General features: G+C 40.5%; 1 protein-coding gene across 6 annotated transcripts in view; it reads left to right on the forward strand.

Annotated features, from left to right (window-relative positions):
• The window catches only part of CPNE5 (copine 5), a 192,031-nt gene that overhangs the window by 113,766 nt on the left and 58,025 nt on the right, over positions 1-20,240 (forward strand). For all 6 annotated transcript variants that reach the window (XM_074311097.1, XM_074311092.1, XM_074311095.1 and 3 more), the window contains 2 exons: positions 2,551-2,654; positions 9,418-9,522. In XM_074311097.1, the coding sequence (XP_074167198.1) occupies positions 2,551-2,654; positions 9,418-9,522 (209 nt within the window). The remainder of the gene's footprint in view (positions 1-2,550; positions 2,655-9,417; positions 9,523-20,240) is intronic.

The raw sequence follows: 20,240 nt of genomic DNA on the forward strand, positions 1-20,240 counted from the left end.
AAGAGTATGGACAGTTTGATAGATTTTAGTTTTATAATAAAAATAAGTTTTATTTTTTTAGAATCATCCTATAATACTCAGCTCAGCCTACACTTTTCTTTCAAACAACCCAAATAATAATGAAATAAAAAACTAATATTTTCACATATAAAAAGTAAAAATTTGACCTTATTGAGTCTCTTTTATTGATCTTTAATGTTTACTTATATTTCTCTTAGATGTTATATGTTGAATTTTCCCTTAAGTTCTGCTGGGAGGGTTTTGTCACAAATATCTGAAAGTCTTTCAGTTGGTTAAATGTTCATTTTTTTTATTCAGTATTACACTTTGTTGGGTAAATTATCCTGGATTGCAATTTCAACTCTTACTCTCTATAAAATATAGTATTCTAAGAGCAGTCCTATACCTATACCTGCAATATAGTAATTGCTTGGTCTTGTGTAATTCTTATTATAGCTTCATGATATTTAAATGTTTTTATTCGTGTTGCTTCCAATATACTTTACTTAACTTGGGAACTTTGAAACTTGACTATGATAGTGGATTTTTTCAATTTCTGCTTTGCTTTTATGTTCTAAAACTTCAAGGAAATTTTCCTTGATAATTTCTTGTAATATATCAAGATTCTTTTACTTATTGTAATTTTTAGGTAGTCCAACTATTCTTGTTCTTCTTTTTTTTTTTTTTCTGATGCAATTGGGGTTAAGTGACTTGCCCAAGGTCATACAGCTAGGAAGTGTTAAGTGTCTGAGATTAGATTTGAACTCAGGTCTTCCTGACTTCAGTTCTGGTGCTCTATCCACTGCGCCCCCTAGCTGCCCTGTAGTCCAACTATTCTTACATTATTTCTCCTCAATCTGTTCTCCACATTGGTTGTTTTTCTGATAAGATATTTCACATTCTTTTCTATTTTTTTACTCTTTTGATTTTGTGGTTTTTTTATTTCTTGGTGTCTTAGAACGTCATTAGCTTCCTTTTGCCTCATTCTATTTTTCAAAGAATTATTTTATTCCTTAAGTTTTTGATTCTCTATTTTAAATACATTGACTTTCTTTTCATAATTTTTTTGGATTGCTCTTGGATTTTTTCCTAATTTTTCCTTGATCTCTCTTATTTGATTTTCAAAGTTGTGTGTGTGTGTGTGTGTGTGTGTGTGTGTGTGTGTGTGTGTAGACATTTTAGTATGTCTAATGAATGACAACCTTTTGTAGGGGAAAGGGTAGAGGGAGGAAGAAAAAAATAAAAGTGTGTAGTGGAGAACAAAAGAAGGAAATACAGAAAACCATGGTATTTTTGGAAATTATGAGTAGTATTTATCACATGTTTTTCACACACAAAAAAATAAAATGTGAAATGGAAATTTATGGTTTTATGTTGAATCTTCTTTTTATGCTATTCTGTGTACATGGAAATATTTTTGGGTGTCTTTTTGTAGTTAAGTTCAAATTGAATTTTTAAAAAAGAATTTATTGCATTAAAACAATTAAAGTTAGTGAAAATCTGAACTGAAGTGGTCCTGTGAGAAGTTAGAAGGAGATATTTGCCAGAAATAATGTGGAGATATTAAGACTTGGCAACTGATTGGCCATGTGGGATGAGGGAAAAACAAAAGAAAAAGATGGTTCCAACACTGTGAAAAATGGTGGGGCTATCAATAAAAACTAGATAAGATGGTCTCTAAAGTTCCCTTTTGATCTAAATATTCTATAACTCTTGGATCAGTCAAAAGCCAAAATTCTCTTGTCTATCTGATTTCCTACTATGAATAAGACCTCAGGGCCTACTTTGAGCATATATGGGCAACTGGCTATTAGAGAAGTTTGTTGAGACATGAGAGGAGGTAAAAAGAGGCTCAACTTGGAAGCCAACTTATTTAAACATTCCTGTCCACTTCCTAGTAGTCATCTCCATTAGGACCAGGGTCTTCCTGTCCTTTTCACAGTCTGTTTCTCCTATTCCCAGTCATCATCTTCCAAATTCCCATTCCTACCTTTGTACCCTTTACCTCTATTTCAGCAATGGCTAATCCTAAGCTTTAATATCCTATGTGGCTGCTCTGACTAACCTATCACACACTTAAATTTGACATGAAACAAACAAAAAAGCCCAAATAGTTAATGGGCAATAAAATAGAAATAATATTTACCAAAGAAACAAAGAGATTTCACGTTCAGATAAAAAAAAATCAGTTCTTTGCAGTTAAGTAAATCTGAAAAACAGAGAACATGAGAATAGGAAAGTATCTTAAAATTCTTACAAGCCAATCCTGTTTACAAATGGAGAAACTGAAATCTATAGAGCTAAAAATGACTAATTGAATGAAACATAGCAAGGTATTATTGACAGAGGTAGGATTCCAACCCAGGTCTGCTATTTGATTCCTATGGAACACGTAAGACTTTAGAAAAAAAAATTGAATGTATTCTTTGTCAGTGACGCTGGGGAATCTTGGGATCTACTGCAGTCTCTAGAAGTTTTTTTCTCCAGAGAACCGGACAGATCTTCACTTCTCTCTTTCTTAATCTCTGGTGTCTTCCTCTTTTCCTATAGGATGTTGCCACAATGCAATTCTGTGCCAACAAGCTGGACAAGAAAGATTTCTTTGGTAAATCTGACCCCTTCCTGGTGTTCTATAGAAGCAACGAGGATGGAACGTGAGTTTCTTACCAGTGCTAGTGATACCACAATTGCTGAACATTTCTGTTCCTGAGTCCCCTGCCCGGTGCTCCCCTGTGATAAGTGGGTATGGCAGGAGAGACCTTGTTGTTGCTCAATAATTTTTCAGTTATGTCCAACCCTTCGTGGCCCCATTGGAGTTTTTTTGGCAAAGACACTGGAGTGGTTGGCCATTTCCTTCTCTATCTCATTTTACAGATGAGGAAACTGAGGCAAACAGGGTAAGAAGTGACTTGCCCAGTTTCACATAGTCAGTGCCTGAAGCCAAACTGGAACTAAGGAAGATGAGTTTTCCAGATTCCAGGTCCTGTACTCTATCCATTGCACTACCAGATAGATAGCACTCAAGAGAGAAACTAAGGGTTGGGTGAAAGGAGACAGTACCAAAGCCAAGATCAGGGAAAAGACAGAAGGAATCAATCAAGATTTATTAAGTTCATATTATGTGCTAGGTACTGCATTAAATGCTGAGCATACAAAGAGGTAGTTCCTGCCTTCAAGGAGCTTGCAATCTAATGAATCAGGTAACATGTAAACAAAAATATTCAAAGCTACTTATATCCAGGATAAAAAGGAAATAATTAGTAGAGAGAGGGCATTAGCATTAAGATAGATTGAAGAAAGCTTTCAGTAAAAGAAGAAATTTTAGTTGAGACTTAAAGGAAGTCAGGGAAGTCAGGAGGTAGAGTTGATGAGAGCATTCTCAACCTGGAAACAAGCATTTACTTTATTTATGTGTTTGCTTATTTGTTTAACTAATTAGTGTTTTTTTTTTTAATTAAAGGCCTTTTATTTTCAAAACATGCATGCAAAATTTTTCAAAATTAACCCTTGCAAAATTTTGTGTCCAATTTCTCTTCCTTCCCCCATCCTCTCCCCTAGATTACAAGTAATCCAATATATGTTAAACATAGTAGAAATATAGAAACAAGCATTTATTAAGCACCTGCTTGGCTCCCACTGTTGGTCAGTGCTTTAAAAATATTTTCTCACAATAACGCTGAAAGTGAGGGGAATAGGTGTCATTTCTCTCATTTTGCAGATGAGGAACTATAGGCAAAATAAGATTAAGTTACCTTCTCAGGATCATACAGCCAGAAACTATCTGAGACTGGATTGGAACTCCTATTTTCCTAATCCTAAACTCATCTCTATTATGTCACCTCGGTGCCTCCTACCTCCCAGTCAGGGAAAGCCAAATGTGGTTCTTGGAAGAAATGATTTTTGGTACAAATCTTACTTCTGGTACTTTATTGGTCTGATCCTCAATTTTCTCATCTGTACACCGCCGGTAGGCAGGGGAGTGACTGAGCGTTGGAGCCCGGAAGACTTATCTTTGTGCAAATTCAGCCTCACACACTTACTAGTTGTGTGACCCTGGGCAAGTTTATAATCTATAAAATGAGCGGGAGAAGGAAATGGCAAACTACTCCAGTATCTTTGCCAAGAAAATCCCAAATGGGGTCATGAAGTGTCAGATAGGACCGAACAGCAACAACAAAAATGGGATAATCTAATCTTTACCTCCTCAGAGTTGTTGTAAGGAAAGTGCTTTATAGCCCTTAAAATGCTAAATAAACAAGAGCTGTCATTTTGATGAGAACAATGGTAATAACAACACTAATGCAATTATTCCACTATCACCCTGTGAGTTCCTAAGGGCTGAGGAGTGCAGTCAGGGGAGGAGAATCTTCTTGGAGGAGGGCAGCCCAGAGGTGGAAAGAGGCAAGGCACATGGGGTATGGCTTGGCAGGGAAGAGCCGGGAAGGATGGCACAACAGGCAGGGGGCAAGGTTAGTGGCAAGGCTTGGAGATGGGAGAGAACATACTATAGATAGGAGATGAACTTTTTGATCTTGAGCTATAAGAGACCTCCCGGGGCTTCATTTTACAGAAAAGAACCTAAGGCCTTGTTGACTGTTGATTGAGTTGTCCAAAGACACCCAAATAAGTACCAAAGTCAGCATTGGAACTCAGGTCTTAGTAATGTTTATTAACTGCCTGCTATGTGCCAGGCGCTGTGCTAAGCACTGATGGGCCAAAGAAAGGCAAAAGACAGTTTGTGTCCTCTGGGAAATTACATTCTAATCATAAGATCATAGATTTGGAGTTAGAAAGAACCTCTGAAGTCTTTTAGTCAAGTTCAACCCCTTTATTATATAGATAGAGAACTGAGAAGCAGAGAGATTTTAAGTGATTTATTTGTCCAGGACACACAAAGAGTAAATGGTAAAATTTGGATTCAAACCTTCACTAGTCAGTAGAGTTTTTTTTCCCCTCCCACTACCCCTATCTGACTCTCCAAATCTGACTAAAAGAGGAAACTAGGGAGTACAGGGCTAGATCTAAAGTTAGGAAGACCTGAGTTCAAATCCTGTCTCAGTTACTTACTAAGTGGGTAAGCCACTTAACCTCTCTCTCTCAGACTCATATTCCTCATCTGTAAAATGGGATAACTGCAGAGGATTTTTGGTGAGGGTCAGATGAATTAGTCTTGCAAACCTTAAAGTGCCATATAAATTCTAGCTATTATTACTATTAAAGGGGGCCCAAGTCTAATGTCCTCTCAACTGAAAATTCTATGATTCTATGTAGGGGGAGCCCAGGTGTGTTTCACTTTAAAAGATAAAAAAGCCAGTTTTAAAATCTGAACTTCCAAAAACAGTGAAACCAGTGGGTGACTATTTGCATTACAAAGGGATTCTTTAGTTCACCAAAGGAATTCACTGTAGGATTCCTTTAAATAATTCTTGTTGACTTGAATTTGGAAAGGAAAAAAATATATATAAAATCGGTTTTAAAATATTGTTCAATATGCAAAAATTCTGTTTGTACTAACAACAAAAATGATATAAAAACCAGGTAGACCCATGTTTGGGCATAGGTCTGGTGGGTCCCGGGGAGGTGACACAGCAAGGCCCAGAAGGTCAGACCAGTCTGGCCCAGGGGTACATGCTGCCTAGCCAAGTGTGGAGAACCTCTGTGCCATCTCAGGCATAGGAGTGACAGGATGAAAACAACGTTTGAGGAAGATTATTCTGACAGAGTGTGTAGGATGGATCAGTGTGGGGAGGGACTCGTGACAGGGAGGGAGCAGGTAGGAGGCTGTTGCAGCAATCCAGGCGTGATGTGATGAAGCCCTGGATGAAGTGGTAGAGAGTGGTGGAATGGGAGGGAGGAGGGAGGGGAAGAGAAAGAGATGGGAGAGAGAAGGGATGGAGAGAGGAGGAGAGAGGGAGAGACAGAGACAGAGAGAAATCTACAGAGAAAGAGAGGGGAAAGGGGGGGAGACACAGAGAGACACAGGGAGAGAGAATAAGGAGGAAGAAGAAGGAGGAGGAGGAGGGGGAGCAGGAGGAGGAAAAGTGAAAATAAAGAGAAGAAAGGAGAGAAAGAACAGAGGGGAAAAAAGGGAGAGAAACAGAAAGACACAAGGCATATATATATGTATATGTATACATATATATGTATTTGTGTGTCATATATGTGTGTGTACATATATATAGAGAGAGACAGAGACAGAGACAGAGACAGTGAGACAGAGAGACAGAGACAGTGAGACAGAGAGACAGAGAGAGAGAGAGAGAGAGAGAGGAGAGAGAGACAGAGAGAGACAGAGAGAGACAGAGACAGAGAGAGAGAGACACACATAGAGACAGAGACAGAGAGAGAGACACACACACAGAGAGAGAGACAGAGAGAGAGAGAGACAGAGACAGAGAGAGACAGACAGAGAGAGAGAGACAGAGACAGAGACAGAGAGAGACAGACAGAGAGAGACAGACAGAGAGAGAGAGACAGAGACAGAGAGAGAGACAGAGACAGAGACAGAGAGAGAGAGAGAGAGACAAAGAGAGAGAAAGAGACAGAGAAACAGAAAGGCAGAGACAGACAGAGTGTCATTCAAGAAGTACTTGGTGATGGAATGAATGGAGAGGTAAAGGAAGGAGGAACATTAAAGAGGCTTTCCAGATCTTTGAGACTGAAGGACCTCTTATGTAATGTTGTTTTTACTAATGGAAATTAAAAGACAAAGGGGAACACTTTACTTAAAAAAATTTTTGTTGGTGCCTTTTGTTTTTTACATGAGCTTAATTTTGGGGAATAACCCATTTTCTTCTTCTCTGAACCATTTTTTATGACAAAAAAATTTTAAAAAAGAAGAAAAAAAGAAAAAGGGGGAAAAGCAGTTCAGCAAAACTAAAACCAAGATATTTCTTGAGACTAACAGTTTACGCAGTGTTACACACCCTCGATCCCCCACTTTTGCAAAGAATGGAGGGAAAAACTTTTTTGTTATTCTTTTGGAGTGAACTTTGGATATGGAATTTATAGCGCTGTTTCTTTTGTTGTTTGTCTTTCCATTCACATTGCTGTAGTCATCATGCACGCTGTTTTCCTTGTGCTACTCATTTAGCTTTTGCATCAGTTTGTCTTCCTGGGCTTTTCTGTGTTCTTCACTAAGTAACCATCGATTTCATCAACATTCCAGTGTATTCATGTTTGTTTAACCATTCCCAAACAGCTTATTTTTTGATACCCAAAATTCAAAGCAGTCAAAGTTTAGGAAATACAAGCAAAGGTAATCACGGAAGCTGCTGGAAATCACAAAATCATGACACCCCAGAACTGGAGGGGATCTTCAAGAAAGCTAAGGTGAAGGAGAGGATGGGGCTGGAGATGTGAGGCAGCGACCACAGATGCTGTTATTCCCATTGTGCAGATGAAGAAATAGAGGCTGGGAGAGATAAAATAACTTGACTAGAGTCATTCAACTAGTGGGCGCAGAATTTGAATCCTGACTCTGTCACAAGAACATTGTGCTCTAACTTTTGAACGGTTGGAGAAAGTCTCCAGAGTTGATGCTCTGCCCGCGACAGCACAGGCTTTGGGGTGTGAAGGGAGGAAACTCTTTTTGGGATAAGTGAGATAGATGGAAAGACAGGGAAGAGAGGGCTGTTGGGTCTGGACCATCTTCTTCTAAGCTGGGACTTAGGACAACAGGACCGTGGAGGAGCTACAAGGGACCTCAGAGGCCATGTAGTCCTTATTATACACTGAGGAAATCCAACGTAGCCCAAGGAGCAGAATCAGAATTTGAAAAAGGTTGTTGGTTTTTTCCTGAGGCTGGGGTTAAGTGACTTGCCCAGGGTCACGCAGCTAGGAAGTGTTAAGTGTCTGAGACCACATTTGAACTCGGGTCCTCCTGACTTCAGGGCTGGTGCTCTATCCACTGCGCCACCTAGCTGACAGACCTTGAATCTGAGCCCCACTAGGGTTTTTTTCTCCCACTGTAGCACAAAGGAATATTGGTCTTCTGATGAGATAGCGCCCTCCTGCTCTACAAGAGTGCATTCCTCCTTATGCTCCTTGCCTCTAACAAGTCCTTCATTTTTCTTATTAGCACGATCATGTAGTTTAAAAAAACCAGTCAGGGAAGGGGAGAGCTAGGAGGCGCGGTGAAAGGAGCATTGCTCTGGAGCCAAGAAGACCTCAGGTCAGATCTGGCCTCAGACACTTCCGGTGTGATCCTGGACAAGTCTCAACTCTGTTTGCCTCAGTTTCCTCATCTGTAAAATGAGCTGCAGAAGAAATGGGAAACCCCTCCAGCATCTTTGCCAAGAAAGCATGAATAGGGTCATGAAGAATCTGGCAGGACTAAAAACAACTCAACAAGTTTTAAAAGAAGCACTGTGCTTGGGGTCAGAAGACCCGGATTCAATCACGGTTTAACTTAGCTATGACCATAAACAAACCAGATTTTCCCTCTGTGACTCCGTTTCCATCTATGAAAACCGTGTATGTTTGTGGGTGGATTACACGGTCTCCCAGTCCCCTTTCAGCTCCCAGTCCTGCCCGACTTTCCTTACCCCGGGCCTCCCCACAAAGCTGGGAGTGTCCATTTTCCATCTTGCCACTGACCCCGGAGGTCAGCCCCCCTCCCCGGCTCCTCCCTGTTCGCTGCACACTTGAGTGGGTGGGTGATAGACACAGAGAAAAGTAATGGTGAGATGTGATGACAGTCGTGACATTTTGACTGGGAAATTTCCTAAGAATAAATGGCATTCTGTGTGGGCCCGGGCAGATCACGTGGAAATACACGTGTGACCTTTCCAACTGTGACTTTCCCAAGGATGTGGCCTCTGTTGGTTCAAGAGGAAACAGTTTGCTCACTCCCCACTTCCCACCCGGACTTTATATCCCTGCCCCCTCCCCCACCCTGACTCTATATCCCTGCCTCTCCCCCATTCTGACTCTATATCCCTGCCCCTCCCCCTTTCTGACTCTATATCCCTGCCCCCTCCCCCACCCTGACTCTATATCCCTGCCCCTCCCCCTTTCTGACTCTATATCCCTGCCCCCTCCCCCACCCTGACTCTATATCCCTGCCTCTCCCCCATTCTGACTCTATATCCCTGCCTCCTCCCCCGTTCTGACTCTATATCCCTGCTCCTTCCCCTATCATGACTTTATATCCCTGCCCCTCACCCACCCTGACTCTATACCCCTGTCCCCTCCCCCACTCCTGGATCCTGATTCCATACCCCTCCACCGTGTTCCTTTCTCCTGGCCCACCCACATGGCAGAACAGTTCCCACTTCATGGATGGGTGGAGCAGGGCCCTTGGGGATGGTTCTCGGTAGGGTGAAGGAGAGAAGGGGAAGGGGTGGACGAGGAGCACTGGGGGAGGCGTGCTATACGTGTCTTGATGTTGTGGACCCTTCCCCTCTATCTCGTCAGGTTCACCATCTGCCACAAGACGGAAGTCATGAAGAACACTCTGAATCCCGTGTGGCAAACTTTCTCCATCCCCGTGAGGGCCCTCTGCAATGGGGACTACGACCGGTGAGATTAGAAATGCTCCTCCCTTCCTCCATCCCCTTCCCCACCCAGAGGTTGTGACTTGCATTGAGGAGCCCTGGGTCCCAAACCCAGGTTCTCCCACTTCCTTCCTCCTCTTTCCACTACTCCCCAACTCCAGTCCATCATCCCCAATTACAGTCACTCCTCCCCCTCCCTTTCCTGATCACCTTCTCATATTGACGCAGTTGGGATAGAGTATCTCGTCATCATCTGCTGTACTCCCGGGGCTACAAATTAGCTCCAGATAGGAGGCCCAATCTTCCCTTAAATCACAGGGACCCTTTGGAGTGTAATCTACTCGAGGACAGGGACTGGGTTTTTACCTTTCTTTGTACCTTGAGCACCTTGCACAGGACCTGGCACACAGTTGGCACTTAATAAGTGCTTATTGACTGACCAACCAAGGCATTGGTATCTCAGAGCCAACAAAATCAGGGATGAGAAGCTTCTCCAACTTAAGACCTGAGTTCAAAATTATCCTTCATGTGGTCCTCTAGCTGCCTCAGTTTCCTCAACTGAAAAACGGCTAATAGAGGACAGGTAAACTGGCTCTGTGACCCTGAACAAGTTAAGTCATCTAAATTATTTAGATTATTTAAATGACTTAACTGACGTCCCAAGTTCTGCTTTTGTTGTTGTTCATTTGTTTCCATCCTGTCCTATCTTTGTGTCCCTATTTAAAGTTTTCTTGGCAAAGTTACTGGAACAGTAACTCCAGACCATTTCACAGATGGGAAAACTGAGGCAAACAGGGTTAAGTAGCATGTCCCGAGTCACAGAGCTAGTAAGTGTCTGAGCCAAGATTAGAACTCAGGAAAAAGAGTCTTTGTGACTTCTGGTCCAACATTCTATGCACTGTGACTTCATCTACATCTGCTACAGTATCTACAAAGACAAAAATGAATCATTCTCTGCCCTCAAGACTTTTATCTGAGGAAACATTATGTATACAAATGAATATGTATGATGTATTTTTTATTTTTTAAATAGTAATTTTTCCAAATACAAGCAGATAGTTTTCAACATTCACCTTTGTAAAACCTGTGTTTCAAAATCTTCTCCCTCCTTCCCCAAAACAGCCAGCAATCCGGTAGAGATTAAACGTGAGCAATCCTTCTAAACATATTTCCATATTTGTATATGGGATATATAGAAAATACAGAATCTCAGAATTGAAGGAGATCTCAGAACCATTAGGAACCAACCCGCACATGAACAAGATTCCTGGCTTCCGTTCTGAAATCCGATCCTATTACGTTAGATCACAGAAGTCTCCTAGTCAAATCTGCTTACTTTACTGAGTGGTAAACTGAGGCCCAGAGAAGTTAAGTAATAGGATACATATAATATGTGAGAGAGATTTTTAAATTCAACATTTTTTTCACTACTTCATATGAGCTGCTGCCTCAAGTCTGAACTCCATGGTCTGGTCTCGGTCCTAGGAGCTGAACTGCACAGAACCGTAGATTGACTGGTAAGGCTAGGAAGAACTTTCGCTTAGACCTCATTTCATACATCATCTTACAGAGGAAGAGAAAAGCCCAGAGAGGGGAAGTGACTTGCAAACCTCACACAGTGAATCATGGTTAAGTTGCAATTAGAACTTTTTGGTCTGGGCTCTGGGGTGAAGGTCAATGGCAGAGGAAAAGGAGGCTTTCAGGGTGAGAGCAAAGGATCTCAGGATCTGAGAGTTGAAGGGGAATTCAATGACCTCTATAAAGTCCCACAGATATCTAAACTTGCAGTGAATAGAACTGTGGGCCTGAAATAAGAAAGACTTGAGTTCAAAATTATCTTTCAGCCCTAGGAAAATCAGTTAACCTCTATCTGCTTCAGTTTCCTCAACCGAAAAATAGGTAATAGAAGCACCTACCTTCAAAGGGATCAAATGAGATAATATTGCAAAATGCTTGTTTTTTTTATTTTTAAATTCATTTTGAACTTAAATATAAAAATAAAAAATATTTCTATGTATACAGAATAACAGAGGATTCAATATAAAACCACAAAAATTTCTATTTCAGAATGTTTACTTTTAAAAAGCCATGTAATAAATACTACACATAGTTTTTAAAAGATATTCTGTTTTTCTGTGCTTCCTTCTTCCTTTTATTCTCTGCTGGACATTTTTTATTTTTCCTTTAGCACCATGCCAAAATAGGGGCTTAATAAATATTTGTTATTCCTATCCCTTTGTAGTTTAAAAACACATTGTGGACAACAGCCCTGTGAGAGAAGTAGTAGAAGGGGGAGGCAACATGGTAGAGTGGGAGGAAGACAGTTCAAATCTCACTTCTGTCTTTGCCTTGAATAGATTTGAACAAAATTTTTTAACTTCTCCAGGACTCAGTTTCCCCTTCTGTAAAATAAGGAGATTGGACTATAGAGTTTCTGAAAGTCCTTATAAACATTGTGCCTATTTTAGAGATGGGAAAAGAGTCTCAGATAAAGACCCTCCGTTTTCCCTATCCCCCCTCCCCAAAGTCCAATAAATGGTGGAGATCCCACTTTGCACTCCAAATCCATTTTTTGCATGATGCCACATTGTCCATGATGATTGGGGTCCTCAAGATACTCTCTACCCACTCTTCCAGCTTTCTCTCCAGTAAAAAAGATGCTTACCAGTTTGCATTTATCCAATTTATTTTAGTAAACTCATTGGTACTTCCACAGTCTTGTCTTGGATCAGAGTTAAGGTCAGGGACTTGGTCCAGTCCAAGGGGGCTGCACACTGCTGAAAATGTTTGACAAGGAATCAAGAATGCCTGAGTTCTAGTTCTGGCTCTAGCTTCAGAATTAATGGTTCAGCTCAAGTTAATTTAAAATGCCTACCTTGTGCCTGGCGTTAGGGACATTGAGGCAAAATAAAAAAATATAATCCCTGCCCTCAAGGAGTTTACAATTTAATCTAACAAACCTTTGCCAAATCACAGGATCATAGATGGATAGCTAGAAGGAACCTTGTGGAGGGGAGGGGGGAACTGAGTCCTGAAGAAGCTAAACTGTTTTACTCAAAACTATACAAGCAGTGACAGAGATGACACGTGAACTGTCTTCCTCCCTCTGTTGCCTCACCTTTCTGCTGCCTTCCTCATGGAGCTAATGTCCAGAGACTCTGGACAATGTCTCTGGACAATGCGTGTGAATATGTTTTGGGAATCATAAACATATCCAGCCATCTGACGAGAACCCATTGTGAGATTTTTTGTAATCTTAGAAATTAGAAGCTTAGAGATGGAAAGGGCTGAAAGGTCAAATCCCTCACCTGAAACGCAAGTAACCCCAAAAGTAGAATGGTAGCTTTCAAATGGAAGTCCTTTGCTTATAAAATCTCTAGTTGGCTTCTAATTTCCTTCCATGTCTAGATTTATGATCCTATGGAATTTCCCATAGACCATTGTGTTGCTTTGTTTATTTATCCATCGGGAAGTGTTGATGATCCCACCCAAACTGTTCCTTGCTTCCTTCCAAGGCCCAGAAACTCCTTTCCGGGGATGTATTCATAGAAAACTAGTGCCATCTTCTTTCTGGGCCTCAGTTTCCTCAGCTCTAAAATTATATGCTGGATTCTCTTTAAATCTCCTGGGCAACGAATCTCTCTGGGTCTCAGTTTTCTCATCTGTGAAATAAGGGAACTGGATGAGGTAGGTCACCTTAGCTCTAATCACCTACGAATATTGGGTGCCCAGGCGTTCAAGATTGGTAAGATCATCAGTCAATAGACATAAATGCCTACGATGTGCCAGTACCATGCTGAGTGTTGAAGCAAAGACAGTCCTTGTTCTCAAGGAGCTTACAACTTCCAAGTGATGGTCATCACTTCACCTAGTGACCTCTGAAGTTGCTCCTGAGGGTCCATTTCTGTCAGGGGCCTAAAATAGCAGTCACTGATGGAGTCTGGCATTAAGGGGAACAAGACTCCATTATTCTAATAGCAAGAATTGCCTCAAGTAGCTTCCAACCCAGGTTTTTTTTTTCATAATGCAATAAAATGTATTTAATAAAGAGTCATGAAAATAAAAATTAAAAATTAATTGGAAATTAAACAATCTAATCCAAAAGAATGAGTGAGTTAAAGAACAAGTCATAGGAACAAATTATTTTATTTTTATTTATTTATTTACTTTTATTAATTTTATAATTATAACATTTTTTTGACAGTACATATGCATAGGTAATCTGTTCCAAAATTTTCCCCTCCTTCCCTCCACCCCCTCCCCTAAATGGCAAGCATTCCCATACATATTAAATATGTTATAGTATATCCTAAGTACAATATATATGTGCAGAACCGAATTTTGTTGTTGTTGTTGTTGTTGCAAAGGAAGAATTGTATTCAGAAGGTAAAAATAATCTGGAAAGAAAAAAAAAACAATGCTCACAGTTTACACTCATTTCCCAGTGTTCCTTTTCTGGGTGTAGCTGATTCTGTCCATCATTGGTCAATTGGAATTGGATTAGCTCTTCTCTATGTTGAAGATATCCACTTCCATCAGAATACATCCTCGTACAGTATTGTTGTTGAAGTGTATAATGATCTCCTGGTTCTGCTCGTTTCACTCAGCATCAGTTGATGTAAGTCTCTCCAAGCCTCTCTGTATTTGTCCTCCAACCCAGGTTTTTAAAAAGTTTTAGATCTAGTTTATTTACAAAGCGATTACATAATGTCTTCATTGGATCTCAGGATACTTGAGTCATTTGCTTATTAAATTTATGGGAAAACTTTTTTTCTTAAAATATTTTTAGATTTTCTGTTGTTTTTTTTTAATTTCAATAGTATTTTGAATAGAATTTTGAAGAGGACCATGACATTAGGAAGGTGATGCCATGACATGTAAGTTGCATGTCACTTCCCTGATGTCATAGTTCCCTTAGGGAAACAATTATGTGCCAGATATTGTGCTAAGTACTGGGGATGCAATAACAAAGAAAAAAAAAAACAGTCCCCTTCTCGCAAGGAGCTTATATGCTAGTTAGGGAGACAGTGTCACATTGGGAAGAGTTAGAAGTTAGATGACTTACGCAGGATCACAAAGCTAGTAGATACTTCAAACTGGATTTGAATTCAGGCCTTCCTCACTCCAGGTCCAGAGCTCTATCCACTGCATTGCCCTTAGTAAGTATTACTTACACCACCCACCTCAGGAGGTAGTTTTCAGGAAAATGCTGTGTAAATTGTAAAGCACCATATACATGTGAGTTCTTTTGACTTCAACACAGTACTCTGTTACTGCTTGGTCTGCAGTCTGGCACTCCCATGGTCTTTCTTCTAAGGTTTTGAGCTTGAGAGGTGGGGTTGGGGTTAGGTTGGCAACTCAGGTTAAGTTGGAGGGGACCTTAGAGGCCCATTTTACAGATTAAAAAAAAAACAACAACCAGTTATTTGTCCAGGGTCACACAGGTAATAAATAGTGAAGGAGGAGTTGAGATTCAGCTCTCATGACTTCACCGGATAATGTTGCCAAGTTGTGAAGGACCAGGATAAATATACTCTTCTCTAGACATACTGCTTCTGTGGGGAGCAGGGGGCAGAGAGATGAGTTCAGTTTTCCATTTACTGAATCTAAGATAACTGCGGGGTTAGTTGAGTGGGGAGGTATCCTGTTAATAAAGCAGGAGAGAGTTACAGATGGAAAGTAAGAGAGTCATTGCCAGAAATTAAGGAGACTGACTGTAGAGAAGGACAGACAGCAGAGGGCTGAGTTAGGGGTATCTATATCTAGGAAGCAGGAGCAAGAAGAGATGACAGTGTTAGATCAGAAAAGAAAGCTCTTCATTCACCATGATCACAATAATAGCAAGCATTTTGAAAATCTCTTTAAGGTTTACAAATATCATTGTTTTTATCTTCTACTTAATTTTTTTTGTTATTAAATAGATAGTAAAACCCAGAGGAATAACTGGGAACTGAGGGTGGATCACGACTTAGCATTTACACTTTTTGTTGTTGTATGTTTGCAGTTTTTTTCCTGTTTGATCTGATTTTTCTTGTGCAACAAGATTATTGTATAATAATAACAAATATTGTAATAATAATAATAATCGGGCCTAGTCTCTCCCAGCCCCAGATCTATGCGTCTGTGATCCACAAAAGACCAAAGATTTGTATGAGAGGATATCACTACTGGTCTTGGAGAGAGTTGTAGCAGAGATAGGGCTAGAAATGACTGTGCATGTCTATTTAGCAATCCTTCTGAAGAGATTTGGGGATTTCCATTAACCCCATTATAGGGCAATGAAGGAATGAGATGCACTGAGAGACTTAACGAACTTTGGCTTCCATAAGACACACAGAATACCTACAAGTAAAAAGGGACTCTTCAGCCATAACATTTATTAAGAACTTACCAGGTACCAGGCACGGAGCTAATGGCTGAGGTGACAAAGAGAGTACTTGACCTCAGCAGGAAGAAGATAATACAAAAAAAAGAAACTGAAAAGCCAGGATGGGAGTGGAGAAGGGGAATGGGAGACCCAGGGATAATAAAGTCCAGAGGAGGGTGCGAAATGATAGATCGCTGCCCTGGGAGGATAGAAGATCTGAGTGGGAGGGATTCTTCACTGTCTATCCTCCACCCTCTCTAATCAGAGGAGGAGGATCTGGGGCAGTGGTCCTAGGGAGATGTGATGGGATATTGTAAAAAGATGAGACATGATGAAATCTAGGAGAGCAGTGAGGTGAGAAATGAGACACTGAGTCCCAATGTCCTCTATGCTGGCCAGAGACACAGACAGAGAGACAAAGAGATAGACAGACAGACACAGGCAGAAAGAGACAGACAAAGACAGAGGGAGGGAGGGAGGGAGATAGAGACAAAGACACAGAAACAGAGACAGACAGACAACAAAGAGAGGGAGGGAAGGAGAAAGACAGAAAGAGAGGGAGAGAGAGAGGAAGGGAGAGGGATGGTGGGAAGAAGGAGACAGGGAGAGAGAATCCTTATGGATTCAGAGAGATTCTAGAGAGAGGAATGGTGGGGATTTAGGTTTCTCAAAAGATGGGACAAGGCTGGGTGAATGGGGCTTCAATACAATTTAAAAATGCTAAATCAGGAGTGCTGTGTTCAGTCCTGGGTGTCACATGTTAGGAAGGAGTATTGATAAACTGGAAAGCAATCAGAGAAAAGCTACCAGGGCAGTGAATAATAATAATAATAATAATAATAATAATAATAATAATAATAATAATAATAATAATAATAATAATAGCTAACATTTATATGATGCTTTTAAGTTTATAAAGTACTTTACAAATATTATCTTATTTATCCTCACAAACAGCCTTCGGAGGTAGGTACTATTTTATCCCTGATCTTATTTATTCCTTATTTCAAGATAAGGAAATGGAGGCAGTTAAGTGATTTACCTGTAGCTAGTAAGGTTCTGATGTTGGATTCAGTCTCAGGACTTCTTGACTTCAGGTATAATATTTTGTTCATCTAGTTATTACTTGTCAAAGAGGATTACTGGAATGGGCATGTTTACCCTGGAGAAGACCAATATGGCTGTGTTAAGTATTTGAAGGGCAGAATTAGCCTGGAAGAAAAATTAGCCTTGTTTGATTTGGCCCTAGGGGGAAGAAGCATCGGGAGAAGCTGCAAAAAGACAAAGTTATACTTGATAAAGGAAACAAAAACTTCCATGTAATTAAAGCAGTCCAAAAGCAGAATGGGCTCCTTTGGGAAGCAATGGGTTGCCATTCATTGGAGGGCTTCGTGCAGTCTGCATGACCACCTGGTGGGTATATGAGAAGAAGAGCTCTTTTTCAGGTATAGGTTTGACATGTTTGCATAAATCCCTTCAACTCTGAAAATTCTGGGAGGCAAAACAGACTTCAGGATGTTCAGGTTAGAGTGGCTGATAAGAAAACACAAGCAGTGGGTGTAGGCCATTTCTGAGAGGTACTTAGCAATGAAAGAAAGGGGAGAGAGAGTACTATGATTGGGAAAGGACAACAAAGTGAAAGGAAAGTCTTTTTTTAAAACTGGGGAGGCCTGAGCATGTTTGAAGCAGCTCAGCAGGATCTGCCGGAGAAAAGAGGATATGAAGGAGAAAAAGAGAAGAGGGAGGGAGGGAGAGAGGGAGGAAGAGAGAGAGAGAGAGAGAGAGAAAGAGAGAAAGAGAGAGAGAGAGAGAGAGAGAGAGAGAGAGAGAGAGAGAGAGAGACAGAGAGAGAGAGAGAGAGAGAGAGAGAGAGACAGAGAGACAGAGAGAGACAGAGACAGAGAGAGAGAGAGAGAGACAGAGAGACAGAGAGAGACAGAGACAGAGACAAAATGAGAGACAAGAAAGAAAGAGAGGGAGAAAGTCCTCCAGAGAGATGCTGAAGAGATGGGATGAGGTTGTGTGAATGGGGCTCCAATACCACTCAAAAACAAATTTTTTCTTGAATAATTTTTTTTCTTATTTTTTATTTTTATATTATATTCTTTTCTAAATATATGCTTCTTGTGACCCTGACCCAAAGAATCATCCCTTAAATGAAGGCTCTGGAGTTACAGAACCTGAGTTTCAATCCCACCTCTTCCATTTCCTAGTTATGTGACCTTAGGCAAGCCATGTAACATCTGTGGAACTCAGTTTCTTCATATGTCAGGCTAATGGCTTTTGAAGTCCCCTCCAATATTAAGTCTATCATCTTGTGATCTTTATATCAAGAATTACAAAATCATCAAATAAGCATTTACTATATGCCAGGTACTGTACTATGTGCTAGGGATACAAAGAAAGGCAAAGTTGAATTCCTGTCCTCAAGAGCTTACATTCTAATAGAGGAGGTAACAACAGCTGTGTACAAATAAGATATATATTTATCTCTATCTCTTATATTTCTGACAAATTGGAGATAATCTCAGAGGGAAGATTAAGGGGGAGAAAAAAGATGAACAAGAATTGTTTCCTTCTTGAATTTGACCTGATTTCTTGGTCATTGGTATAGATTTCTAGGAAATTTTCTGTGGATTCCATCTATGAGAGGTCCCCACTTAAATGGGAAAGACTTTGTTTCAGTCTTGGCCCAGTGATGGACCAAATGACTGTCACTCAGGGACCAGCCCTAGTTAAATTCAAACACCAAGAGGGGTGGTCATGGAGAGATTAATTTTCTTTCTTTCCTTCATCCTTTTCTCCTTTTGTTCCTTTCTTCCTTTCTTCTTCCCTCCTTCCATTTTTTCTTTTTCTTTCTTTCCCTTCCTTCCTTCCTTCCTTCCTTCCTTCCTTCCTTCCTTCCTTCCTTTCTTTTTTCTTCTTTGCTGAAGCTATCAACCAAGTCAGGAGAAGACTGCAATCTGCACTATCAGAGGTACCGCCCTCACTGATGATATCATGGATCATTTGAAATAATAAAGCAATAAGATACAAAATACCCTCTGGAAGAAATGAAGCTCTAAGTTGGTATTAGTTATAAATGCTTTAGTCTTTGGAAAAGGGCATCCCCAAGGCAGAATTGGGAAGTTCTTAAATCTTCAACAATTGTACAGTCTCAGAGCTGGAAGGCAACTGGTATTAACAGGAATTCACTAGTAGGAAAAACACTGGCTTTGAAGTCAGAGGACCTGGGTTTAAATCCTCACTTTGCTACTTATTACCACTGTGGCTTGTCCATGCTCCTAAATGTATAGTCCATTCTGACCCCCCAGCTCATCACCTCAAAACCAAGAAGTAAAAGGCTCCTTTCACGCTAAATCTTCTGAAGTCATGATTACTCTATTCATCATTCATTGAACCTCTCTGGGTCTCAGTTTCTTCATCTGTAAAATAGAGGGTTGCATTAAATAATCTCTTGGGTTCCTTTCAGTTTTAAGTCTGTGATTCTAAAATCCTTGACAAGTCCAATTTCTTCTCATAGATCTACAATAATGGGGAACTCACTACCTCCTGAGACAGCTTGTTCCATTTTTGAATAAGTCTAATTGTTAGGAAGTTTTTCCTCCCGTTCAGTTAAACATGCCTCCTCAGCAAAATTTCTGCACTTTGTTCCTAGTTCTGTCCTCTTAGTGTCTCTTCCACATGACAGACTTCATGATACTCTAAGACATCTATCACATCCCATTCCCTAGAGCCCCCCAAATTAGCATAGAGCAGTGGAAGGTGGATGGATTTAGCACCAGATGAATCCTCATGTACCGTTTATTGTCTGTATGACTTCATATAAGTTACCTAACTTGTTTAGTTTCTCATCTGTGAAATGGGTTAGGGAGAGAGATTTGAACTGGACAGCCTCTTTCCTCAGTCCCTTCCACAGATCTTTCTGAGGTCTTGCTTCATATCCCCTCATCACCCTTCTGAAAGTGCTCAGGATTTTCAACCTATGCCTTCCCTGACACATAATGCCCAGGACAGAACATGGCATTGCAATCCTGGTCTGACCCATTTTCCTTACTGTCCTGGGTACAAGGTAGGAGAATGAGTGAGCCAGTGAAGCTTCCTCTCCCTTTCTCACCTCACCTGGCCATGCACTCTTGCTCTTAGGAGGTCTCATTCAGGTCACTGGAATGAGAAGCAAAAACTTTAAACTCCCCAGGAGAATTTCCAGTCCATTTGGAAATGTGCCAACTGCTAAGGAAAAAGGAGCTTATTAGAATTAAAAGATTGATACTCCTGGATTAAAGTTATGGGATGAAGAATACTATAGACATGTTTAGGATGCATTTGGGAGCATAGTAGGACCTCTCTGATGAACTTTCTGTTGTCCCTGTAGC

The sequence above is a fragment of the Sminthopsis crassicaudata genome, chromosome 4 (genome assembly GCF_048593235.1).
Source record: "Sminthopsis crassicaudata isolate SCR6 chromosome 4, ASM4859323v1, whole genome shotgun sequence".
Classification (NCBI taxonomy): domain Eukaryota; kingdom Metazoa; phylum Chordata; class Mammalia; order Dasyuromorphia; family Dasyuridae; genus Sminthopsis; species Sminthopsis crassicaudata.